The sequence below is a fragment of the Carettochelys insculpta genome, chromosome 3 (genome assembly GCF_033958435.1).
Source record: "Carettochelys insculpta isolate YL-2023 chromosome 3, ASM3395843v1, whole genome shotgun sequence".
In the NCBI taxonomy this organism is placed as follows: Eukaryota; Metazoa; Chordata; order Testudines; family Carettochelyidae; genus Carettochelys; species Carettochelys insculpta.
The window spans coordinates 208,573,338-208,600,546 of record NC_134139.1 but is presented as its reverse complement, the minus strand read 5'-3'; the positions used below and the strand labels follow the sequence as shown (position 1 = coordinate 208,600,546).

Below are 27,209 nucleotides of genomic sequence, written 5' to 3'. Positions count from 1 at the left end.
TACGCCCCTCCCTTGGGAGCAGGAGAGCTGGGATCTCCGTGGGTAGGCAGTCACTGGGAGCTGGACACCACAGGAGGACACTGGAAGGCACCTGAGGGCAGGCCTGTGTCTCTTGCCAGCCTGCAGGGCTGGTGGAGCCCAGAGGAGCACGTCTGAGTGGCTGGCAGGCTGGGTGCGTTACGGAGTTAACTCCCAACTGGCACAAGACTCCCTCCAACTGGAAGCGAGTGACTCGCAGCCCTGTGCCGGGAGAAGCAGCCCACCTGGTACCAGACGCTGCAGCCCTGATCCCACAGCGCCCACGTGAGCATTTATCACGCCCTAGCCCTGGGGAAGGAGTGCCGCTTCTGTCCCCTCCTCAGCCAGAGCTGGCTCCAGTTTTGCCCCCACCCCAAAGCCCTGTGGGCTCCAGGCAGGTCGTGGGCGTAGCTCCCCAGGATCAGCTGGAGCTGGCAGGTTTCCTACTCACAGGTTCTCAGGCGCTGTTGCTCCTCCAAATTGAATGCTCGGTACTTGTCCAGCTTCTTTTTCTTGCCAGGGGACTCGTTTGCATCTTCCCGGTCGCCACCTTTTCCGAGGAAAGGGGCATTCTCGTTAGTTCTGTCACTACACGGTATGAGGAGATGCGGCTCCATTTATGGGCATAAGTAGAATCATAGAACCCCAGGGCTTGGAAGCGACCTCAGGAGGCCATCAAGTCCAACCCCCTGCCCAAAGCAGGACCAACCCCAACTAAATCCTCCCAGCCAGGGCTTTGTCAAGCCAGGACTTAAAAACCTCTAAGGATGGAGATTTTATCACCTTCTCTGGGCCATGCATTCTAGTGCTTCACCACCCTCCTGGGGAAAGAATTTCTCCGTATATTCATCCTACACCTCCCCCTCTAACTTCAGGCCATTGCTCCTTGTTCTGCCATCTGACACCACTGAGAACAGTTTCTCTTCATCCTCTTTAGAGCTCCCCTTCAGGAAGCTGAAGGCTGCTATCAAATCACCCCTCAGTCTTCTCTTCTGTAAACTAAACAAGCCCAAATCCCTCAGCTTCTCCTCCTAGGTCATGTGCTCCAGCCCCTCAACCATTCTCTTTGCCCTCTACTGGACTCTTTCCAATGCATCCGCATCCTTTTTGTAATAAGAGGAATGTAAATTCATCATTGCTATTGGCATATGCACTACTCAAGCCTGAAGGTGTGCTAGGTGCTGCACTCACAATAAAACCTGTCCACTGTGACTCCTGCCTCTGTCATCTCTTGGCTGGGCTACAGAAATGCATTAAAGCTGGTCATGAAGCCTTCAGCATTTTAGGAAACCCCAACAAGCACAAAATTCCTCACTGCATCATCTGAGCAACACACCCCACTGTGAGCTCATCACATCTCTCTTCCACTCCCTGCTCTGGTTCTCATAGGATCCCTGCTTAGTTTAAGGTCTGGGTCCTTATCTCCAGGGCACTCCCCGGCCTGAGCCTAGGATACCTAACAGACCCTCAAATGCCCTGCAATGGAGACCCTGCATGATAGGTTTTCTTCTCTGGCCCAGTCAAGGCTCGTCTGGGCAGGAGAGAGAACTTTCCTTGGCAGGTCCAAGACTGTGGAATAGACTTCCCCAAGGACTGAAGGCCATCACCAACCTCAGCACAGTAAGTGCCAAGGGCGAAGTGCATTTCTTTGATCTTGCCTTCTGTACAGCAATAGGTGTATTTAACAAATAACAAAACCCTTCCAAAGCCAGTCACGCCGTTCCACATGCTTCTCCCTCTGCCAAGAGGAGGCGAGAACAAACATGTGACAGAAGTAGAGTTACGGTGCTTAATGCACTACGGCAATGAATGTGGTATGAAAGCCTACATGGAACAGAGTAAGAGAGACCTTGTCCTCCAGAGCTTGCATCATGGCAAAGGGCAGGAGGAAGGATTTGTAATTATCTCTGCTGTGCGGCTGTGGAAGGAGTACAGAGAGATTCAGGCTGAGATTTTCAAAGCAGCCAACCACTGAAAAGTTCCAACGGGAACTGGATGTTCAAATGCCTTAGGCACCTTTAGAAACCTCAGCCTGCGTGACCTGCCCAAGAAGTCTGGCTGAGCTAGGCACACCTCCCAAATGGCCACTCAGAGCCTCAGCTGCAAGACCACTTCTGTGTTGCTGACTCTCATGATATTTGGCATTTTTGCTTAACACCCCATTTGTAAAAAGAGTTACGTTTCCAGCCTTGATGGAAGAAAAGGGAAGTTTGAAAACACATCCCAATGCATCCCAGGGTTCGAAAAGCAACTATCAAATAAATAAGGCAAAATGTATCATCGTTTTTAAAAATCTCGTATTTCAGGAGTCCTGACTCATGATTTCGAACCCTTGAGATTAACAACACTATCTTTCTCTCTCTCTCTGCTCCCAAAAGGACCCTTTCCCCCCCAGCCTGAACAACAAAGCTCCATGTTTCTGTACCAGCTCAGCTTCAGGTTTGCACTGGATTTCGTTATTTCTTTTGCTAACCCAAATGCTTCCTGAAACAGGAGGAAAGAATTTGCATCTGCAAAGTCTCTTTTTGCATCTTATCCTAAGGGCCCCAGGGATTTCATTGTTCCTCTTCTTCAGGAATTTTAGTTCACGTTAGTTTCCAAGCATGCCTTTCAAACCCTGTCAGTCTGAATTTCTGTGGTAACAGGGAGCAAAAGAATGAATTAGATCGGGGTGAGCAAACTTTTGAGGCTGCACCCCCCTTTTGGGCCCTGCAATTAGCTGGGCCCCACCAACCTGTGGGGAGGATCACAGGAAGGGAGGCGGGGGGTGGGGGAACCACACTATGCCCCTCCCGCTTCCAAAATGTTGCGCCTGCCACTTAGCACACCCCTGGGTGCCAGGACAATGCACACAATGGGGGAAAGGGTGTTCACTACACAGATGGAGGCAAAGCCCTACCACCTCCCCTAGCCAGCTATTAAAACAAACAATTCATTGTTTTTAAAGAGGCTGCCCACCCCGCCAGCAGTGCCAGGTAGCTCTTTATCTTGTTTTTCAAGAGCTCCACCCAGGCTCCAGCTTGCGGGGGGGAACCCCCCCCCCCGCACAAAAATCAACTCCCTTGTCTAAAGAACCCGCTCACCCCTTTTTCCAGCTCTCCCACACAGCGCTGTCAAGGGAACAAAAGAACACAACGAAAGCTCAACGTAAGTGCACCTAAAAAAAAAAAAGCCTGGACTTGCAGTTCTCCAGTTTGCACCCCCCTCAATGAGAGACCTGACGCTTCAGCTGTAACCAGCGCGGGCGGCAAGATTCATAGCAGATTTAGAAATCAGCTCCAACCAGTGATCATCATTAATTACGTTTGTACTCGCTGCTGCAACATAGAAACATGCTCACAGCCTGCGTAAGGCCTGTGTTTTACCAGCGGGACCAGACGAACACCGGGGTCCCTGCTGGACTTGGGGTCTGTGAATGCGAGAGGAGGAAGCGTAACACAAAAGCTCTGGGTCCCCTCTCTTGTGAGTGGCTGCAGGGCCAGCGTGGGTGCAGGCCGTTAAAGGAACATGACTGCTCTTCCGTGGCGTGCTGTGCTCTCACGATGGGTACGGATGAGATATCACTTGATGCTGACTCAGGGAGGATAAATCTATAGTGCAGCCACACCCTTTGTGGGTTTCTGGCTGGGAATTCCCACAGCTCTAGGGTCTCATCAGTTACAAAACAATCTGATCCTTCTGGCAAATCCATTCACAGCCCAAACAGCTGGGCCAGGAGAAGGAACAACATGTTGCCACTCAAACAGGAGCGGCAGCAAAGGAACAGCAGCACCGTTCACCTCACCTCACCTCAGCGAGTCGAGACCTGCGCCTTCCTCGTCAGTGGAGGCATTCACAGAAATCACAGAATCCCAGGGCTCGAAGGGACCTCAGGAGGCCATCGAGTCCAGCCCCCCGCCCAAAGCAGGATCAACCCCAACTAAATCATCCCAGCCAGGGCTTTCATAGAATCATAGAACACTAGGACTGGAAGGGACCTCGAGAGGCCATCGAGTCCAGCCCCCTGCCCCAATGGCAGGACCAAGTACTGTCTAAACCATCGCTGATAGACATCTGTCTAACCTGTTCTTAAATATCTCCAGCGATGGAGATTCCACAACCTCCCTTGGCAATTTAGTCCACTGTTTGACCACCCTGACAGTTAGGGACTTTTTCCTAATGTCCAACCTAAACCTCCCTTGCTGCAGTTTAAGCCCGTTGCCTCTTGTTCTATCCTCAGAGGCCAAGAAGAACAAGTTCTCTCCTTCCTCCTTATGACTCCCTTTTAGATACCTGAAAACCGCTATCACGTCTCCCTTCAATCTTCTCTTTTCCAAACTAAACAACCCCAATTCTTTCAAGCTTTCTTCATAGGTCATATTCTCTAGACCTTTAATCATTCTTGTCGGTCTTTTGTGGACCCTCTCTAGTTTCTCCACATCTTTTTTGAACTGCGGTGCCCAGAACTGGACACAATACTCCAGCTGAGGCCTAACCAGCGCACAGTAGAGCGGTAGAATGATTTCTCGTGTCTTGTTCACAACACACCTGTTAATGCATCCCAGAATCATGTTTGCTTTTTTTGCAACAGCATCACACTGTTGACTCATATTTAGCTTGTGGTCCAATATAACCCCTAGATCCCTTTCTGCTGTACTCATTCCTAGGCAGTCCTTTCCCATTCTGTATATGTGAGACACTGATTGTTCCTTCCTAAGTGGAGCACTTTGCATTTGTCCTTATTAAACTTCATCCTGTTTACCTCAGCCCATTTCTCCAGTTTATCCAGATCCTTTTGAATTATGACCCTGTCCTCCAAAGAAGTTGCAACCCCTCCCAGCTTGGTATCATCTGCAAACTTAATAAGTGTACTTTCTATGTCAATATCTAAATCGTTAATGAAGCTATTGAACAGAACTGGTCCTAAAACAGACCCCTGCGGAACCCCACTAGTTATACTTTTCCAGCAGGATTGAAAACCATTAAGAACTACTCTCTGGGTACGGTTATCCAGCCAGTTGCTCACCCACCTTATAGTAGCCCCATCTAAGTTGTATTTGCGTAGTTTATTGATAAGTATATTATGTGAGACCATGTCAAATGCTTTACTGAAGTCTAGGTATACCACATCCACCGCTTCTCCCTTATCCACAAGGCTCGTTATTCTATCAAAGAAAGCTATTAGATTGGTTTGACATGATCTGTTTTTAACAAAACCATGCCGGCTGTTCCCTATCACCTTACCACCTTCCAAATGCTTGCAGATGATGTCTTTAATTACCTGTTCCATTATCTTTCCTGGCACAGAAGTTAAGCTGACTGGCCTGTAGTTTCCCAGGTTATTCTTGTTCCCCTTTTTACAAATGGGTACTATATTTGCCCTTTTCCAGTCTTCTGGAATCTCTCCCGCCTCCCATGATTTTCCAAAAATGATTGCTAAAGGCTCAGATACCTCTTCTATCAGCTCCTTGAGGATTCTAGGCTGCATTTCATCAGGCCCTGGTGATTTGCAGACATCTAATTTTTCTAAGTAAATTTTAATTTGTTCTTTTCTTATTTCAACTTCTAAATCTACCCCTTTTTCACTAGCATCCTCTCTGTCAGGCATTCCTTCAGATTTCTCAGTGAAGACCGAAACAAAGAAATCATTAAACATCTCTGCCATTTCCAAATTCCCTGTTACTTTTTCTCCCTCCTCACTGACCAATGGCCCTACCCTCTCCTTGGTCTTCCTCTTGTTACCAATGTATTTGTAAAAAGCCTTCTTGTTTCCCTTTATGCTTGTAGCTAGCTTGAGCTCATTTTGTGCCTTAGCCTTTCTAATCTTGCTCCTGCATGCTCGTGTTGTTTGCCTATATTCGTCCTTTGTAATTTGTCCTAGTTTCCATTTCTTATACGATTCCTTTTTTATTTTGAGATCATGCAAGATCTCCTGGTTAAGCCAAGACAGTCTTTTGCCATGTGTTCTATCTTTCCTATGCAGTGGGATAGCTTGCTTTTGGGCCCTTAATAATGTCCCTTTGAAAAACTGCCAAGATCCCTTTCTGCTGTAGTCGTTCCTAGACAGTCTCTCCCCATTCTGTATGTGTGAAACTGATTGTTCCTTCCCAAGTGGAGCACTTTGCATTTGTCCTTATTAAACTTCATCCTGTTTACCTCAGACCATTTCTCCAATTTATCCAGATCATTTTGAATTATGACCCTATCCTCCAAAGCAGTTGCAACCCCTCCCAGCTTGGTATCATCTGCAAACTTAATAAGCGTACTTTCTGTGTCAATATCTAAATCATTGATGAAGACATTGAACAGAACCAGTCCTAATATAGACCCCTGCGGAACCCCACTTGTTATACTTTTCCAGCAGGATTGAGAACCATTAAGAACTACTCTGTGGGTACAGTTATCCAGCCAGTTGTTCACCCACCTTATAGTAGCCTCATCTAAATTGTATTTGCCTAGTTTTTTTATAAGAATATTATGAGAGACCATATCAAATGCTTTACTGAAGTCTAGGTATACCACATCTACCGCCTCTCCCCTATCCACAAGGCTCATTATCCTATAAAAGAAAGCTATCAGATTAGTTTGACAAGATTTATTCTTTACAAACCTATGCTGGCTGCTTCCTATTACCTTACCACCTTCCAAGTGCTTGCAGATGATTTCTTTAATTACCTGCCCCATTATTTTTCGTGGCACCGAAGGCAAGCTGACTGGCCTGTAGTTTCCTGGGTTATTCTTATTCCCCTTTTTATAGATGGGCACTATATTTGCCCTTTTCCAGTCTTCTGGAATCTCTCCTGTCTCCCATGATTTTCCAAAGATGATAGCTAATGGCTCAGATACCTCCTGTATCAGCTCTTTGTCAAGTCGGGACTTAAAAACCTCTAGGGATGGAGAATCCACCACCTCTCTAGGTAACGCATTCCAGCGCTTCACCACCCGCCTGGGGAAAGAGTTCTTCCTAATATCCAACCTACACCTCCTGCTCTGTCACTTCAGACCATTGCTCCTTGTTCTGCCATCTGACACCACTGAGAACAGTCTCTCTCCATCCTCTTTAGAACTCCCCTTCAGGAAGTTGAAGGCTGCTATCAAATCACCCCTCAGTCTTCTGTTCTGTAAACTAAATAAGCCCAAATTCCTCAGCCTCTCCTCACAGGTCATGTGCTCCAGCCCCCTATTAATTTTTGTTGCCCTCTGGTGGACCTTCTCCAGTGCATCCATATCCCTTCTATACTGGGGGGCCCAGAACTGGATGCAATATTCCAGATGTGGCATCACCAGTGCCGAAGAGAGGGGAATAACATCTCTAGACCTGCTGGAAATGCTTCTCCTAATACACCCTAATATGCCGTCAGCCTTCTTGGCTACGAGGGCACACTGTTGACTCATATCCAGCCTCTCATCCACTGTAATCCCCAGGTCTTTTTCTGCTGCGCGGCTACTTAGCCAGTCGGTCCCCAGCAGGTAACAATGCTTGGGATTCTTCAGTCCCAGGTGCAGGACTCTGCACTTCTCCTTGTTGAACTTCACCCTGGGCCCAGTCCTGTGAAGTGCTCTCAGCTCCTACATATGTCAGTGTGGGTCATTGGTGCCCAGCATTGCCCAGGAGTTCAGCATTTTGCAGGATTGGGTTGCTAGTTTGTTACTGGGGCAAATCTAATGCTCCAACTGCACACTGGGCCAAGTCGCCAGCTGGGTAAATGGGTGTCCTCTCACTGAAGTTGGGAGGATTTGGGCTTATTTACTACAGCTGAAGATCCGGCCCTATTGTGTTCCCGCTATATTTATCACCACTTAGGGGCCTGGCTGGCTCAAAACATCACTTGTGCCCACATGCAGCGTGGTTAATTGCCCAAAGCCAGGAGTCAGCTTGGCCAGCATTTCTGCTTCTCCTACGCCCGCCCTCCCACAGCCAGGCCCCAGCCCTTCTGTCACTGGGCCGGCCACTCTCCCTTTCCCCCAGAGCTCAGTGCAGAGGGGGCGGTCCTCCATGCTCTGTGCACTCCGTCCGCTCCTGGGGCATTATGGGAAACCCACCTTGATTTTCCCAGCATGCACTGACACAAACACGTTCCAGCAGCCAGATGCATCTGTCCTTGCAGTAAGGGGGCAGAGCCTGCCTCCCCAGTGGGCTAGGAGAGAACCGGGCGTGGCCCCTGGTGGGCAAAGCCAGGACACATGCAGCCACCCTGCTGGAAGCACAGGGGTGGAACAAGAACCCCTTGGGTTCTTCTACTGCTTCGGGCGCACAACCCAGCCTAGGGTGGAACTTTTGTCTCCAGCACCAGGCGGCCAGGTCCCCTCCTCCAGCTTCTCTGGCTATAGCGGCTGCAGTCACTAACTCACCCACCTCGTCTGCTTCCACCAGTCAGCAGCTGAGAAGATACGGAGGGAAAACCTGCTAAAGCGATAGTAGCATTTTACTACCCTCCACGTCCTGCCTCCATCCAGCCACTTCTCCATATTACCACCCCTCACTGAACCAAGCTGGGACCATTCAGAATGCCCTGGGTGGCATAGGCAGGGCTCAGCTCACTGGGTGGGGACCTATGGGGGGGCAATATATGCAAATAAACTCCCATTCTGAGCCAATCGAGAGCAACAGAGGCAGAAACCCGCCCCCCAGGAGAAAACCAGGAAAACCAGGATGAAGGGTACTGGCTCTGAACTTATAAACTGATGACCTGACTTCCAGGGATGTTTGCATATATCCTGGTCTTTCTACAGTAACTCGACCCAGTGCACCTGTCAGCTAATTGCTAAGTTATTATCTGCAAAAAGGCCTCCAGTTAACAAGATTAATATGACCAGGCCCCCAGTGGGCTCTGTAAGCCCCAAAGGGAGCATCCACCCAGCAGTCACATACCAGCAGCTGGGCGGAGGCAGCTGACTCAGGCTGCAGGGCTGTGAATTTGTTCTGTAGACCTCCAGGCCTGAGCCCAAGCTGAATGTCTACACAGCCATTTAACCTCTCAGCAGGACTCAGCAGACCTGGGCTGGGGCTTTTGTTCCACTGTAGCTATTCCCAGGATGGATGGATGGATTTTCCTGCCCTCCAGCTTTCCCCCTGGGGCGCCAGCCAGGCAGGGAAAATGTCCCATTCCGGAAAGTTGAGAGCAATGGGTTAACACTGGGCCAGATCTCCAGCTGGTGTCCATCAGTGTCTGCTGAGCTACACCAGCTGGGGATCTCTCCCACTAGGGGTTGTGATGTTCACAGTGCGAATGCTGCTTCCGAACTCGCCCCCTGACCTGAGAGCCGAGAGCTGCTGCTGGCCATTCCAGAAGACCGGCTCCGAAGTTACGAGTGAGTTCCAGTCGACGTTGCTGGGGCTCTTCCAACGCTGGATGTATTCCAGTCTAAAGGAGACTGGGGATGACTCTGCCAGGCGTAACTATCACCAGAGCTGTGCTGGGAGGGGAGGAAAAAATGACGATTACATTCGGGGTGAAAGTAACTTACCATTTCTTACAGGTACTCTGCTATTGCAACCTGCCCATGTAACCCACTTGCACAGAGAAAGAACAAGTCTCCTCCGCAGGCCTTGCTGAGACACAGCTGGCTTTTAGTTCCTGCAGTAGAGGCAGCTGCACCAAGCTCCAGAGATCCCAGGTTCAAGCCCACCTGTGTGTAGTTACAGTAGATCTCTGCTGGCTTTTGCTGCAGCTCAGCCAGCTCTTGTCAGGGCCCAGCCTCAGGGTGCACCTGCTGACTTTTGTTGCCCCGGGCAAAAGGTGGCGAGATATGTAGGTATATAAATTTGGGAAGGCTTGCCAATTTGACTTAGAGATGAAGATTATAGATTTGCACTTTTTTTGAGTTAACGGTGAGATCTGAGGAAAAGCCACAGGCCAAAGCCGGAGGTGAGTTTTTGGGATTTTTAGTTACAACACAGACAATGATTTTAATAATACCGATGCTTTATTTAATAGTACAATAATACATATGCAGCAACTATACACTGCACCACAGTCACTCTAACTCAGGGACCCATCCATGCAACAAACCTCATTGCCAGCTCTGCCCACATAACTATACCAGCAACACCATTACAGGACCTAACCAGATCAGCCGCACCATCATGGGTTCATTCAGCTGCACATCTACCAATGTAATTTATGCCATCATGTGCCAGCAATGCCCCTCTGCTATATACATTGGACAAACTGGACCGTCTCTACATAAAAGAATAAACACATACAAATCAGACATCAGAAATGGCAATATACAAAAACCCGTAGGAGAGCACTTCAATCTCCCAGGCCACACAGTAGCAGACTTAAAAGTAGCTATCCTATAGCAAAGAAATTTCAGGACCAGACTCCAAAGAGAAATTTCTGAGCTGCAAATTCGACACCCTCAGCTCAGGCTTAAACAAAGACTCCGAATGGCTGGCTAAATACAAAAGCACCTTCCCCTCCCTTGGTGTTCACACCTCCAGATCAACTGCTGGTAGTAAGCCTCACCCTTGCTGACTCAGCTAACCTTGTTATCCCCAGCCTGGCTCTGGCTTATTTATACCTGGCCCTGCAGATTTCCAAGACCAGCATCTGATGAAGTGAGTCTGTGCTCACGAAAGCTCATGCTCAAAACTTTTCTGTTAGTCTATAAGGTGCCACAGGACCCTTTGTTGCTCAAACAGCAAAGGCCTCTGGCCTCTAGAAGCACCCGGACAAACCAGAAATGAACTTAGAAGCTGTAGACCCGCACAGACAGAGCTTTGTTTGTGCTGGGGCCAGCCTGCGGCTAAAGATATTTAGTAAGGAAGACACAGGCAGGAATTCAGGCTCGAGATCTGTGAGCCTACGGTCCTGCTTCTTGCAAGGCATTAACTTGAGCAGGTAGCAAAAAGCTCAGAGGCATGCGAGTGTCAGAGGTGGCTGGTTGTCCAACAGTGACCCTGGATATCCGGAAATAATAGATTTGGGGGATCTTTGAATGGAAAGATATCAGAGAACCGCAGGAATATGAACAGATATCAGCTTTTGTAGATTTGAGAATGGACCATGCACAGATGTCTGACCACAAAAGGGCCACAGAAACTGCTGGATATTCTAATAAGCTTGAGGTGAAAGCCTCAAGTCACCTGGGGGCCTGAGCTCCCCTCTTCCAACAAATCCCCTCGTTCATGACCACTCAGGTCGCCAGGGTGCTGGATGAGGGAGGGACAAGCTGTACTGGATGACATTCCAGGTTGTTCTTCAAGGAATGCTGCAAGTACACAGCTGTCTGGAAATACAAATAAGGAAGAGGGGGCAACTCATAAGAACTGAGAATGGCCACCCTGGGTCAGACCAAAGCTCCATCCATCCATCCAGTGGCCAATGCCAGGTGTCCCTGAGGGAATGAACAGAACAGGGAATCATCAAATGATCCGCCCCATCGCCCATTCCCAGCTTCTGACAAACACAGGCCAGGGACGCCTTTCTTGCCCATCCTGGCTAACAGCCATTGGTGGACTGTGAATTTATCTAACTCTTTTTTTTAACCCTGTTAAATTCTTGGTCTTTCCAACATCTCCTGGCAGGGAGTTCCACAGGTTGACTGGGCATTGCACGAAGAAACACTTCCTCGTGTTTGCTTTAAACCTGCTGCCTATTAATTTCCATCGAATTAATTTCTAATTCCTAGTGAGTATGCACAGGATGTTGTGATGTCAGTGTAGCAGATTATAAAAGTTGTATCCCAGCCTGTGGCGCAGGGGAGGGAAAGTGGTGGCCTGTGAGAGGTGACAGGATGACAGGCAATGGAGATGAGGAAGATACAGGTTGATACTCTCTCATCTGGCAGGACCATGCATGTTGCTGGACCAGAGAGCTCCAGCTGTGAGGGGCTGGAGTGGAGCCCTGCTGGTGGTAGGGAGTCCTACGGGCAGCCTGCTCAGGGGAGCGTCAGGCCAGGGAGACAGGTCCGAGAGCCTCGCTATCAGGAGCCCTGCTGGGGTTGAGGAGCCTGTAATAGGATGAGGTTTCTGGGCACAGCTAAGGAAATCAATCCAGGATCATTTTGGTTAAAACCAGGTCACTTACAGCCCCTGGCTGGGATTTCCTTCTCACTAAGGCAAATCCAATCAGTCACAAAAGTATCTCAGCCAGCCCCTTGGCCAGCCAGAAGCCACACAAGCAAACCCACAGACTTCCCAGCTGCTGTACCAGCCCAGACCAACAACCCCCAACTTAGGTGGGAGGTTCTTAAAACCTATTTCACCAACACCACACAGATTCTTCCAGACGCCAAAGGGTCCAGCCACAGTCCCAGGTCAAGATATACTTGGATCTTACCCAAAACAGCACACAAATGCCAAACCCGTCAGATCTAAAATCTGAAGGTTTATTAACAAAATAGAAGGCACAGGGTTAGAGAGGAAAATTGTGAACGCAATGCTTTATACATATCAGTTACAGATATTGATGCCGGCCAGCGGCGTTCTATGATGATTCTTGAAAGTCTCTGAAAGTCCACCCCCTCGGGGGTGCGATGCCAGGTTACGTAGTTTTAATTACTGGAGAACTGGAGATCTGGTGAGCTGGAGTCAGCCTGCTGGAACATGGGTCCTTGGAACAGAAACCAGCACAACGAACAGAAGACTTCCGAGAGGGACTCTGCTAGGACCCCCTTGTAGTTTTTTCTATGAGGAGGGAAAATCCCTTTCCTCTCCCATAGGCCTTGGCTCACCACCTGAGCCGGTGGGTTACCGTGCTGTGCTGCCATTCGTTGCAGCCCAGAAGGGAAGCCCCACAGCTGCATTCTGTGTACTGGCCGTCTGGGCCTTTATTTAGCCCATTATCCTGGCAGGGGTGGAGGTCCACCTGCCATTGTGAATCTGAGCACCGAGCCATTTCAGGTACAGCTACAGAGCTAAAATCTAGAACTCTACCGATAAACATGACACAGACATATAAGTAGCACACACAGATTCAGGGCCTCATCAGCTTTCATGAGACACCTCACACGACCCGCCCCCCCGCCCCCGGCACAATATTTGGGGCCCATAGACACACTGGGCACATAAAATGGCTTCCAGACCCCATATGAAGATCCAGTCGTGTGACAGAGGCCTGTTGTGGGGAGCCCAGCTCCAGTGGGGAGTCCTGCCCGCAGGCTCAGAGCCCTGCCAGCAGCCCCGCAGCCGCAGGAACCCCAGGCAGGGGGAGCCAGTCAGCCCCACTGCAGGGAGCTGGCTGGGACATGGAGCCTCACTGGCAGCCCCCCACCTCCACCCCCCAGCTGCAGGGATCCCAGGCAGGGACAGGAGAGCCCAGCAACCCCATGGGGAAGACTTCCAGGAATGGGGGCCTTCTATAGGCAGCCTGGTGGCCTGACCTCCCCGTGTCCAACAAATCCCCTCATTGGGAACCAGTCAGGTCCCAAGGGTGCAGGACGAGGGAGGTACAACCTGTACTGGCTGACATTTCAGGCTGGTCTGCAAGGGATGCTATCCGGACATATAGTCTGTATTACCTGCCTCCCTTGCTGGGTCAGAGGGTTGCGACTTTGCTAACTGTAACAAATGCAGAAGGGTTCCCATACAGGAGGGGAAAACTTTTGATGCCCAGATGTCTGGACCACTGCCTACAACTGAAACACCAATGATCAACCTTATCGTGGGAAGCAGCCAGAAGCCAGCAGCCCTTTCTGAAACTTTAGCACAACTTACAGACCCAGTGTGGGGGGAGAAGTGAGTGACTGTAATAAGGTGTGTGTCTGAAATCAGCCCTGGTGGGAAGCAGTGTTCCCTGTAAGCTGAGTGCTCGGGCCCAGGAGAGATTCAGGTGCTGCCCAGCTGATTAGCAGAGCTCTCACAGCCAGCAGCCTGTGTTTCTATTGGTGGTGCAAGTCTGCACAGGCCTCAGTGCACACAACAAAATTTATTCTGCCCATGGATGGAAAAACTCATAACCAGAAGGTAATGATTCCCGTACTCACGTGTGTCAAGCCTGACAACTTGCCTGCAGCCAGCGAGGAAAGCATCTACCAGTCTGCCTGAAACCAGGTTGTGGAAAAATCCTCCTGGTGGGCTAGAAGTGAAGCTGAAAGTAAGCGAAGCTCGGGAGTTGGCGGTGGCTCAGCAGCGCAATGCTTCTGTACAGCCAGGGGAAGGACTCTGATAAACCATTTCTGCTGTGCACTGATCCATTGGGGTAGAACCTAGAGTAATGCAGAGCCAACAGCAGGAAGTCCCTGGCATGCAGTCAGTGACATTTGGGTCACCCCTTCCGGCATTCATTTCATGTTGGGGGCGTGAGCTAGATGATTAAAATTTGACCACATAGATCACTGTTGCAACCACTGTTATAGAATTGCAACAAATCTTATGCAAAATGTGCCCCATGGGATACCTATGAAGAGCTTGGTGACAAGTATCAGAGAGGGAGCCGTGTTAGTCTGTAGCTTCAAGAACAGCAAGAAGTCTTGTGGCACCTTATAGACTAACAGATATTTTGGAGCATAAGCTTTCGTGGGCAAAGACCTGCTTCGTCAGATACATGAGTTGGGGGGGGTGGTTTCAGAGGGGTATTTAAAGAGTGGGGTCCCAGTAAGAGGGAGGGCCAGAGCTGACAAGGTCTATTCAGCAAGGTGGAAATGGCCCAGTATCAGCAGTATTTATCAAAAGAGGAAAAAGCAAGTCAGATCAGACAGAGGGAGGTGAGCCATTGTCATAGCTCCCCATTAGACTCTGACAAAGGCTGTGCTGTCAGATTTCCGCATGTTTTTGTAAGTAGTTTTTAAGTGAGGTGTAACTCGGTGGAATGCGGAACAAATCTGACTCCTGCAAAGGGCACAGTAATCTGGAAAGGGTGAATGGCATTTGTTTCAAAACCTCAGCTTACCTTAGTACCATGTTTCTCAACCAGTGGTACCCTTAGAGGTATGCTAAAGAATTCTGGAGGTACTTTTTTTTTTTGGCAAAAGGGGTACTTTATAAACAAAAGGTTGAGAAACACTGTGTTACAGTCTACCGGCAACTATGACTGGGCTTTGTGTGCAAAACAAACCAGCCGTCCTGCAGCACTTTAAAGACTAACAGAATAATTTGTTAGGTGATGAGCTTTCATGGGACCGACCCACTTCATCAGCTCTGGAGATAGCGCTGTTATGACAGTAAACCCGGCCTGGCTCCTTCGGATCTGATCTGACTCTGTGGTCTTCGTGGGGGCTTTCTTGGAGTCTGCTGGGTTAAATACACACAAAAGTCAACATGTCACACGAGCTTGAGCAGACACGTGTGCAGCCAAAGGGTTATCATCACACCTGACGGAGAAGGAGACCTGTCAGGACAGCACCTCAGTGAACCCTGGCTGAGGATAGGCAGACACAGCCCTGTCTCGAAGCTGTGTACCTGAAGGAGATCCTCTCCTCCCGTCTCACAGGAGCACCCCTTCCTACAGCCCCACCAACTCCCCCCGAGCCCTGCAGGCGGACTGGCCGATTATGCTCCTCTGCAGACCCAAGCCCCACACCTCATTGGTTCCCCTGCTCATAGCCCCAGCATGCCTCCCACTTCTCCTGGCTCCTGATTGGCTGCTTTCCCTGTGTGATGCACCTCCCCCCAGGTAGGGTGGAAAGTGGGGAGAGTGTGGGCCCATCACGGCAGGGGCTGGGGTTCAATCCAGGTGCAAACGGAGGTGCCAGCTGCACTGTGCCCATAGTGGATAATCCAAATCATTCCAACCTCTCCTCCAGTGAGCGCGTTTCCAGCCCCTAATCTGTCTTATCCTGTCTCGGCCCCCGGCTAATTCTGCCTTGTCCTTTGCAAGACGTGAGCTATTTTACCTACTTCGACGTTTCCCCAGAGACACTGCTCTGGGGCTGAGATGTCTCACACTCTGTGTGCCTCAAAGGGAGACAGGCAGACCCCCAGCCAGGGCAGAGCAGCAGCCAACCCAGTCATCGAGTTCAAGGCCAGAGGGGACCACAAGGTCATCTGCTCAGACCTGCTGCATAGAACAGGGCACACCCACCACAGGGCTCCCAACCCGCACTAGCCCAAAACCAGTGGGGTTGGGGTTTGATCATCTCTCATCTCATCTCTATCCCATAACCCCTTTTGAGGGTCGTTGGGGCACTGCAGATGACTTCCTGATCAACTCACTCCACGTCATCCTGTCCTGTGCAGCTCTCTGTGACTTGCTCACATTCAGGTTTGTCCACTCTTTGATGTTATCCTCCCATCTCTTCTTTTGCCTGCCTTTCCTTCTACCACCAGGTACTGTGCCTTGCAAGATGGTCTTTGAAAGGCCTGATGATCTGATGATGTGGCCGTACCATCTGAGCTTGCGCTTCTGCGCCACAGTGAGCAGGTCGTCATGTGGGCCTATGACATGCCTGATCGTATGTCGTACTTCTTCGTTCGTGACATGTTCAATATAAGAGATGCCCAGAAGCCTCCTATAGCATCTCATCTCCATGCTTTGGATCTTTTTCTGCAGTTCTGCTGTAAGGGTCCACGTTTCGCAAGCGTACAAGAACACGGAGATGACCAGTGGGCGCATCAATCTTACTTTTGATCTCAGACTGATGTTCTTGTCCCTCCAGATGGGTCTAAGTTTTGTAAGCACTGCTGTTCTTTGCGCTATTCTGGAGAGGACTTCTGGTCTGGACCCCTCATCTGACACAATTGCACCGAAGTACTTGAAGCTGGACTCACATTGAAGAGCTTGTCCATTCACCATTACATCCCTACTGATGCCATTGGTGTTATTGGTCATCAGTTTTGTATTTTCTGCATTTATCTCCACTCCATAGGCTTTCGAGGTGGTATCCAGCCATTCTACCAAGCTGGCTAGTTCCTCCTCTCCTCCAGCTAATCCGTCTATATTGTCAGCAAAGCGAAGGTTGGTGATTATTCTACCTCCTGTGCTGACAGTTCCTTCATGGTCTTCCAAGGCATCAATCATGATGCGCTCCAGAAAGATGTTGAAAAGCATGGGGGAGAGCAGACAACCCTGACGGACACCCACTGTCATTCTGAACCAGCTTACAATGGTACCGTTGTGGAAAACTGCGCTGGTGGCATTGTCATACAGGTGTTCAACAACTCGGACAAGGTTGGGGCTGATGTTGTACTTTCTCATGGTGGCCCATAATGCTGCCTGCCAAACTCTGCCAAAGGCCTTTTTGAAGCCCACAAAAACATGGTACAGGTGCTGTTGGTGCTGCAGATATTTCTCGCAGAGAATTCTGAGGTTGAGTATTTGTTCGGTGGTACTCCGCCCTGCCCTAAAGCCGGCTTGCGCCTCAGCAATAATCATCTCAGCTTGGGGCTTCAGCCTGTTCAGTATTACTTTCAGTAAGACTCTACTTGGGTGGCTAATGAGGCTTATCGTACGATAGTTTCCGCACTGTTGGAGGTTGCCCTTTTTGGGAAGTGCGATCACTAGCGACTGGGTCCATGACGTAGGCCATTTTCCCGTCTGCCAGATCTTATTGCATATGTTGGTGAGGGCACTGATCACGGCTTCTCCCCCTGCTTGTGTAACCCTTCTGTTAATGCCAGATACCTGCCAGAAGGGCCGGGTTCAACTCTTGTGGGGTTTTCCTATCAAGGATACAATCAACCGGCTCGAGCCCCCACCCAGTGGCCTGGGACAATTTCACCCCCGTGCTGGGTGCCTGTAAGGCGGTTCTTCCCCCCCTCGCAAGCACAGAGTCTGAGATAGAAATGGCTTGTTTAATGACTGTAACCTACCCCAAGGTTACAGCGACAGATGCAGTATATCTCAGCACAGAAGAGACAAAACCCCTTTTACCCAGATACCATCCCCATATGCAGTAGAACCCAGTCTCTTGCTGGGGCTCTTGGCCCTTTTCCACACACCCACAGTTACAGGGTGTACCCTCTGCGGTACAGTCCCAAACTCAAAGCCCACAGATACATCACCAGGGCAATACTAGCTGTCCACTTGTCTGTAGCCTCCCCTTGCTGTCACCAGCCGCCCGCCGGTCGCCACTGTCATCTGCCGCCGCCGCTCCTACCGGCCGCCCGCCGGTCGCCGTCGTCTGCCGCCGCCGCTCCTACCGGCCGCCCGATGGTCGCCGTCGTCTGCCGCCGCCGCTCCTACCGGCCGCCCGACGGTCGCCGTCGTCTGCCGCCACCGCTCCTACCGGCCGCCTGCCAGTCGCCGTCGTCTGCCGCCGCCGCTCCTACTGGCCGCCCGCTGGTCCTGCTGTTTTCCGCCAGTCCTAACCCCACTGCTTGGGACTGCCCTAAGGCAGAACCCAGTGATTTCAGCTCTGTGTGGCCTCAGCTGCCACTCTGTGATTTCAGCTCTTGGTATCTCTAGTGTGGGGTTTCACAAACACCCTAGTATCCAGCTCTATCTTTTAACAGGTGGGGAGGGTTAGTCAAGCCAGGCTTATAGCTATATGGCCAAGGCATAGGCAGGGCCAAAGCACTCAGCAAGCTGGCTCAACCCATACCCCTCCCCTTGCTGTCTCACAATGCTTTAAACCAGGGAGCCCTGTGTAATCATTGTCTTACACAGCTAAGGCGACTGCCCTGTCCCCCCACAACAACCCAGAGCATTGGTGAGATCTCACAACTCCCACCTTAAGTGTCAGCTTAAATTGTGATTTTACAACTACATGTTTACAATAGACCAAATCTCATGGCTTACTTGCTACCCGTTAGGCTTTGCCTGAAAAGGTATCACACATGCACACCTTTTGCATTCTCATGCAGATGACCTCTGGGAGACTCATTCCTCCCAGCCTTCAGCAGCACTGCATTCCTTCTGCCACATTCCCTACATCTGTATCAATTCTGCTGGGATATTGTCCGCTCCAGCTGACTTTCCTTTCTTCGGTGATGGCACTGCTGCCTCTACTCCTTCCCGAAGGGTTGGGAGGCTGTCCTCTTCGGTAGCATATGGACATTCCAGTATTTCTGGGTCTCCATCGACCTCATCACTGTACAGCTGAGAACAGTATTCTGTCCACCTGCCAAGGATCTCTCTCTCTTCAGTGAGGCAGTTCCCTGCCTTGTTCTGGACTATGGAAACTCTAGGTTGTCTAACGTTTGTCAGCTCTCTTACTGTCTGGTATGCCTTCTTGCTGTTGTTTTTGTAAAGGCTGTCTTCTATTTCCTTGCACTGGTCTTCTACCCAATTCTGTTTTGCTGCCTTCATGCCTTTCCTGATGGTCTTGTTGATTTCTCTGTATTTCTCAGTCCCACCAGCTTCACCTTTCTTCTTCTTCAGTTCTCGCTGTTTGTCACAGAGGTCAAGCAGATCAGCAGTAACCCAAGGTTTCCTCTTTGGGTGGTGTTTGCCAAGAATCTCAGTAGCTGTTTCTACTACTGCTGTGTTAAAGGTGTAGGCCATTATGTCCTCATCCGCTTCTTCAGCACCAAGGATGAGCAGTGGTGCTAGTCTCCCTCCTATTTTTACTTGGAAGGCTTCTGCCACCTCAGGATCTTTGAGCTTTTCAAGGTCAAACTTAATTCTTGTGTGCCTTGATTTTAAGATCTTCTGCAAGCGGAGGCGGAATGACATCATCACTAGATCATGATCACGTCCAGCGTCTGCTCCCGGAAAACCGCGTGTCTGTGCAATGTTAACGCCTGTTCGGAAGCGCTTCTTGACCAAGATGTAATCAGTCTGACTGTGATGGTCTCCACTGGGGCTGTGCCAAGTCCATCGTCTGGACGCCTTGTGAGGGACGAACGTATTAGCCAGCATGAAGTCGTTATATCTGGCAAACTCCAGAAGTCTAAGGCCTCTGCCGTTGGTTTCAATGTTGCAGTGTGGCCCACACTGGGACAGGGGGTTCGATCATGAAGACCAAATGGTGGGATTGGGATCTTAAAAATGTTTTCATCCTTCAAATCTTAACATAAGGTCTCCACCCCAATAACTGGCTTTTAGCTAGAGTGTTGCCAAGTACTTCCCTGCAATCCCTTTCTTAGCAATGGGACATTCAGAGAATTCATCCTCACTGATGAATTCCAGAGGGTTCTGGATTGTTTAGTGCAATTCAGTGACTAATAATTAACATAGTCTATACACTATCAAAACAAAAAGCAGTCAAGTAGCAATTTAAATACTAGCAAAATAGTTTATTAGGTGATGAGCTTTTGTGGGACAGACCCACTTCTTCAGACCAGAGCCAGACCAGAACAGACTCAATATTTAAGGCACAGAGAACCAAAAACAGTAATGAAGGAGGACAAATCAGAGAAAGATAATCAAGGTGAGCAAATCAGAGAGTGGAGGGGTCGGGGGGGAGGTCAAGAATTAGACTGAGGCACCTTCCCCCCCACCCCTCCACTCTCTGATTTGCTCACCTTGATTATCTTTCTCTGATTTGTCCTCCTTCATTACTGTTTTTGGTTCTCTGTGCCTTAAATATTGAGTCTGTTCTGGTCTGGCTCTGGTCTGAAGAAGTGGGTCTGTCCCACGAAAGCTCATCACCTAATAAACTATTTTGCTAGTCTTTAAAGTGCTACTTGACTGCTTTTTGTTTTAATAATTAACATGTTCAGCTAACTAAGGCAAAACTCCACAAAGCCAATCCAGTGACATGCACAGAAAGGTGAACGTCTTCGGGTCCAAGCCCATAAAGGAACTCTTTCCTGTGTAACTGTGATGGGGTTCGGGGTCCCCCAAGCTCTGCACCCCATCTGCAGGCAGGAGTGACTCTCACTCAGCAGGAGAACAGCGGGTTTATTAGCCGACAGGACCCAGCATTGTACGGAGGAGTCAGTACAGCTGGCAGAGACAGCCAGTCCAATCCATGTTGGGGAGAGGAGGCCCCGAGGGGCCCCCAGAGCCAGGGCCTGGCCCCCTCCTTTGTCTCTCTCTCCCAGCCCAGACTAACAGCTTTCCAACTCCCAGTTCCAGTTCCAGTTCAAACCCCTCAGGCTCCACCTCCTCCTTTGTCTGCAGTACACAGCTGTCACCTGGTCGCCAAGGTTACCCTCAGCAGGAGCCTCACACGCTCTGTGAGCCACTCACACACACACACACACACACACACAGGCCTCCCCCATTCCCTCACAGTAACTCACAGGCACCGGCTCTGAATTCTTTCCAAGTTGTTTGGTGCAAGGTGCCAAGTCCATCTATGCTGCTCCCAGCTCTGCTGGTCTTTGTGCCCCTGCCTCAGAACAGGAGAACGTAAGAGCCGCATCGACACGAGCCCCTTCCTTTCGAAAGGGCATGGTAATGAGCGAGGTCGGAAGATGTCAATGAGGCGCTGCCATGACTACGCAGCCCCTCATTAGCATAACTGCGGCCGTGGCAATTTGAAAGTGCCGCTTTCGAATTCAGTGCCACCCGTGTAGACGGGGGGGCCTTTCTAAAGGACCCCCCAGTGGTCAAAAGTGTCTTATTCGTTATTGTAACAGAGAGGGAGCCGTGCTAGTCTATACACTGTCAAAACAAAAAGCAGTCAAGTAGCACTTTAAAGACTTGCAAAATAGTTTATTAGGTGAGCTTAAGGGTTAAAGCTCACCTAATAAACTATTTTGCCAGTCTTTAAAGTGCTACTTGTCTGCTTTTTGTTTTACTCATTATCACTGATGAATTCCAGAGGGTTCTGGTCTGTTTAGTACAATTCAGTGACTAATAACAAACATGTTCAGGTAACGAAGGCGAAACTCCCCAGAGCCAATCCAGTGACATGCACAGACAGGTGAACGTCTTCTTCGGGTCCAAGCCCGTCCGGGAACTCTTTCCTGTGTAACTCACATTAGCATAGCAGCATAGACAAAGGTATTACCTGGTTGTCAAGGTTACCCTCAGCAGGAGACCCACACCCTCCATGAGCCACTGACTCACACACACACACACAGGCCTCCCCCACTCCCTCACAGTAACTCACAGGCACCGGCTCTGAATTCCTTCCAAGCTGTTTGGTGCAAGTTGCCAAAACCGTCTATGCTGCTCCCAGCGCTGGTACACCTGCCTCACAACTAGCCCATGTGCAAGGCAGATGGAGAGTTTCCACAGGCCCCTCTTGGACTCCTCACAGGTGGCCCTGCACATCTGGCTCAAGTTATAGGAGTCACCTAGAGTTTGTCTACAAAGCACCCAGATGTACAAGGGCCACAGGCTACAAACTCTCTTCCCTTTGCCAGCGTGAAACTGGCCCGGTGCATTGAACAGCACTTGTGAGTTCTGACTCTTTTTATGCCATTAAAAAGACTGTTCCAAGGTGCTCAGTGACTGTGGGAGGCAACTTGCTGCACCCAGGCCCACCGATGGGGGTCGAGTTGCCCCAGGACCCAGCATTTCAAAAGGGCCCGGAGCTCTGACTACTGCTGCTGCCAAAGTAGGAGCGGCAGCGGCCAGCGCCCCAGGCCCCTTTGATGTGTTACAGCAGCACTTTTCCGCTACTCACGAGGCTCTGAAGGGGAGGGACAATGGCACAGCCCAGGTGGGGCGAAGGTATGTGTGTGTTTGGGGATTACAGCCCACGGTGCTAGAAGATGCGAGTCAGGATCTTTTACCATTGAGAATAGACAAATAGGCAGGCATATGATAACAGCATAATAAATGACACTTAATCTAGGGGAGAGGAGGAGGAATTTTTCTCCCATTGCCAACATTCAAGAGCAAGATAAAATTCAAGGTCCGTGAACGGCAGCTGATTTAAAACCAATAACAAAGAAATCCCATTTTTAACCACCACTCTCGCAAAGAGTCTCTGGAACTCATTACCACAAGGTATCATCGGGAGCCAGATCTCAGCAACATTCACAAAAGCCTGGTCTTCTATATAGACAAGGTGCCATTCCCGAATGACACAAGTGAGGATTAAAAAGACCAAACAGACATTTGGAAGGGATAGAAACCATCAGGCTTCAGGGCATAAACAGACCTCTGACTGACGGCCATCAGGAAGAATGTTTCCTGTGGACAGATTATTCCCCAGTTGTCAGCTTCAGCATTTGTGGCACCTTCCTCTGCAGCAGCTGGGATTGGTCATTGTCAGAGGCAGGAGAGCATCTAGAACAGGGGTCAGCAACCTTTCCGAGGCAAGGTGCCAAAATTTGTCCTTTCGACCTCTACAGATCAAGTGCTGGTGATACTTGTGAAACTCACTCACAGACAACAGCTTCTTTAATACATAAATTAAGCTGCACAGGAACTGCACGGTAGAAATGCAAACATGGTAGGCAACTAGCTTGGCTTAACAGGGAAATCCTTGGTCAGCTTAAACTCAGAAAGGACATATATCAGAAATGGAAACATGGAAATTGACAAAGGAGGAGTATAAACATACGGCTGGAGAATGCCGGGCAGTAATCAGGAAAGCGAAAGCACAATTGGAACTGCAGCTGGCAAGGGATGTGAAGAGTAACAAGACGGGTTTCTACAGCCATGTTAACAATAAGAGGGTTATCAGGGAAGGTGTGGGGCTGTTGCTGGCTGAAAGAGGTAACCTCATGACAGATGATGTAAGAAAAGCTGAAGTATTCAGTGCTTTTTTGCCTCAGTCTTCATGGAGAAGGACAGCTGCTACACTACAGTGCTAAACCATGCAGTATGGGAAGGTGGGGAAGGAGCGAGTTAAGAGCTACCTGGAAAAACTAGATGTACGCAAATCCATGGGTCTGGATTTAATGAATCCAAGGGTACCGAGGGAGTTGGCAGATGTCATTGCTCAGCCTTTGGCCATTATCTTTGAAGACTCTTGGAGATATGGACAGAACCAGGATGATTGGAAAAAGGCAAATGTAGTGTCCATCTTTAAAAAAGGAAAGAAGGACAATCCAGGGAAATATAGACTGGTCAGTCTTACCTCAGTCCCTGGGAAAATAATGGATGGGATCCTTAAGGAAACCATTTTGGAGCACTTGGGAGAGGGGAAAGTGATCAAGAGTAGTCAACATGGATGCACTAAGGGCAAGTCGTGCCTGACCAATCTGATTAACATCTATAAAGAGGTAACTGGCTCTGTGGTCATGGGGAAGTCAGTGGATGTGATATACCTTGACTTCAGCAAAGCTTTTGATACAGTCTCCCACAACGTTCTTGCCCATAAGTTAAAGAAATATGTATTGGATGGCTTGACGGTTGGGCCCAACAGGTAGTGGTCAATGGCTCAATATCTGGATGGTGGTCGGTTTCAAGCGGAGTGCCGCAAGAATCAGTTCCGGGGCCAGTGTTGTTCAACATCTTTATTAATGACCTGGATGGGGGACTGGATTGCATCCTCAGCAAGTTTGCGAATGACACAAAACTAGGGGGAGAGGTAGATTCGTTGGAGGGTAGAGAGAGAATCCAGAGTGACCAGGATAAATTGGAGGACTGGGCCAAAAGAAATCTGATGCGGTTCAACAAGGAGAAGTGTAGAGTCCTGCACCTGGGATGGAAGAATCCCAAGCATTGTTACAGGCTGGGGACCGACTGGCTCAGCAGCACGAAGATGGAAAGGGACCTAGGGGTTATAGTGGATGAAAGCCTGGATCTGAGTAAACATTGTGCCCTTGTAGCAAGGAAGGCTAACAGTGTACTAGGGTGCATTAGGAGGAGCATTTTGAACAGATCTAGAGAAGTGGTTGTTCCCCCCTATTCGGCACATCTGGAACATCGTGTCCAGTTTTGGGCCCCCCCGTTAGAAAAAGGATGTGGATGTGTTGGAGCAGGTTCAGAGGAGGGCAACAAAAATGATTAAGGGGCTGGAGCACAAGACCTATGAGGATAGACTGAGGGATTTGGGTTTGTTTAGTTTATAGAAGAGAAGACTTAGAGGTGATTTAATAGGAGCCTTCATCTTCCTGAAGGGGAGCTCTAAAAAGGAGGGTGAGAAACTGTTCTCAGTGGTGTCAGACGGCAGAACAAGGAGTAATGGCCTGAAGTTAAAGAAGGAGAGGTGTAGGTTAGATATTAGGAAAGACTATTTCACCAGTGGGGTGGTGAAGCACTGGAATGTGTTGTCTAGAGAGATGGTGGATTCTGCAACCCTCAATGTTTTCAAGTCTTGGCTTGACAAAGTCCTGGCTGGGATGACTTAGTTGAGGTTGATCCTGCTTGAAGCAGGGGGCTGGACCAGATGACCTCCTGATGTCCCTTCCAGCCCTATGATTCTGTGATTCTATGGGCAATGGCTCAGTGTCAGGTTGGTGGTCGGTTTCAAGCGGAGTGCCCCACGGATCGGTTCTAGGGCCAGTACTGTTCAACAACTTTATTATTGACCTGGATGAGGACATGGATCGCACCCTCAGCAAATCTGCAGGTGACACTAAGGTAGGGGGCTCAGGTAGATACACTGCAAAGTAGGGATAGGGTCCAGAGTGGCCTATATAAACTGGGGGATTGGGCCAAAAGAAATTTGACGAGGTGTAACAAGGAGAAGTGCAGAGTCCTGCACTTAGGACGGAAGAATCCCAAGGATTTCTACAGGCTGGGTGCCAACTGGCTAAGTAGCAGTGCAGCAGAACAGGACCTGGGGGTTACAGTGGATGTGAGGCTGGGTATGAGTCAGCAGTGCGCCCTGGTAGCAGGAAGGCGAATGGCATATCAGGGTTCATTACAAAAAGCATTTCCAGCAGATCGAGATATGTTATTATTCCTGTCTACTCTGCACTAGTGAGGCCACAGAGAAATCAGTGCTGGGGGTTGCCCCCTCACCCAGCTTAGTCACAGGGGTGTGCCACAGAACCCAGGTGCACAGCCCTGTGGGACCAGAGCCCCAGATAACTCCAGCCCTGCTCCCCCCAACTAGAGTCCCTCTTGGGCCAGCACCCCCCTGCCACCCCATCGTGCACGATGACTTCCTGGGCTGCGCAAGCACCGGAGGGGCTGGACCGCTCCATGTGGAGAGGGCAGGAAGTGGTGGGCAGCACAGGAGCACAGCCCAGCTGCGTGTCCTTCTGCAGGCTAGCTCATGGGTAGGGCTGCCCCGTCCCTCTCTGCTCCCCAGCTGCACGGGGGGAGGAGGGGTGGGGCTGAGCTCCCGCCTCCTGCCACTTCCATGCTGGGGGTTGCCGACCCCTCATCTAGATGGACCCTGGTCCGTGCTGGGCTTGTAGTTCTCGTGTTCCTAAATTAGGCCCCTACATCCACAGGAAGGCACCTACATTGAAGGGCTCATTTCCAGGGGGTCGGAGCACCCACAGCTTACAAGGAACCAGGAAGTTTTCATGACTGTTAAAGTGACTAGACACACCCAAGCAGAACTTCAGTCAACGGCATGAAACATCTGCCACAGACAACAGAGAAGAGCCCAATGAGAGCCCCAACCTGAACCCCCCGACACACCACAGGCAATGCGCCCGTCAGTGACACAGCTCGCGCAATAGCTCCCTTCAGGCTAGACAAGGAGCCATGTCTCTGACCAGCACCCTCCTCAAAGCACTGAAGAATCAAGACACTTTAACAAAAGGCGTCATTTATCCAGGAACAAAAATATTTCACATACACCCCACATGTATCAGCCAGAGGTGGCCAAGGTTACCCTCCCATCCCAAAATAAACACAAGTCCATTTAAAACATATGAATTTATAGAACCTTTTTCTACCTCCGTCACCTCTGGGTGGCTGCTGCCTCCTCCTTCGCTTCCTGAAACAGCAGAAATGAAACTTAGCTGCAACAGAAGCTACATCAATGCAAACTCCTTTCTCCTGGGAGCCCAGCCAACCTCAGGCGGAGCAAAGCCACACCAAAATAAAAAACTCATGTGATTGGCTTAAAATCCTGCCATTCAAAGTACTTCCCAGTAATAACTTCTGGGTCTGTTTATGTCTCTTTGCTTTCTGCATTTTAGGACACACTTGGGTGATGTTTTCAGCCTCTTCTGTGCTAACATGAGGAGTGGAAACACTTCTTCAAAGAAAAGCCAAGGGTGTGTCTACACTCCAGAGCCTCTGCTGGCAGAGCTGAGCCAGCCTGGCCCACAAGCTTAGATGCAGCCTACACACCCAGAAGGAGTTTTTCTGTTGGCATAACACCACCGTCTCCCCAAACAAAGCCCTCCTGGAGGCCAAAGGCACCATCAAGGTCATCTCATCTGACCTCCTGCACCCCCTCCAACTCCCATAACAGAGTATCAAACTCTGGCTCAGTTACTGAAGGACTCAGATTGCGGTTTTAGGGACTTCTCGTTACAGAGATTTCACAGTTTACACTAATTTACGCCTGAAAGTCAGCCCTGACCCGTCCTGCAGATGAAGGAGAAACAGCCTCAGGGTCTCCACCAATGTGACCCAGGGACAGTCGCTGCCCAGCCCAAATATGACTGACAATCATGGCCTGAGCAT

General features: G+C 49.9%; 1 protein-coding gene across 3 annotated transcripts in view; it reads right to left on the bottom strand.

Moving 5' to 3' along the window:
• NUGGC (nuclear GTPase, germinal center associated) overlaps positions 1–26,506 on the bottom strand; it is a 76,171-nt gene extending 49,665 nt beyond the window's left edge. For 2 of the 3 annotated variants that reach the window (XM_074989066.1, XM_074989069.1), the window contains exons 1-3: positions 26,471–26,506; positions 9,255–9,414; positions 470–568 (exon numbers count right to left, since the gene is read on the bottom strand). In XM_074989066.1, the coding sequence (XP_074845167.1) occupies positions 470–568; positions 9,255–9,282 (127 nt within the window). In that variant the 5' untranslated portion in view covers positions 9,283–9,414; positions 26,471–26,506. Of the gene's footprint in view, positions 1–469; positions 569–9,254; positions 9,415–21,010; positions 21,069–26,470 lie in introns of those variants that run through there. The other variant, XM_074989067.1, reaches the window with a different exon arrangement.
• Between the last annotated feature and the right edge of the window lie 703 nt (positions 26,507–27,209).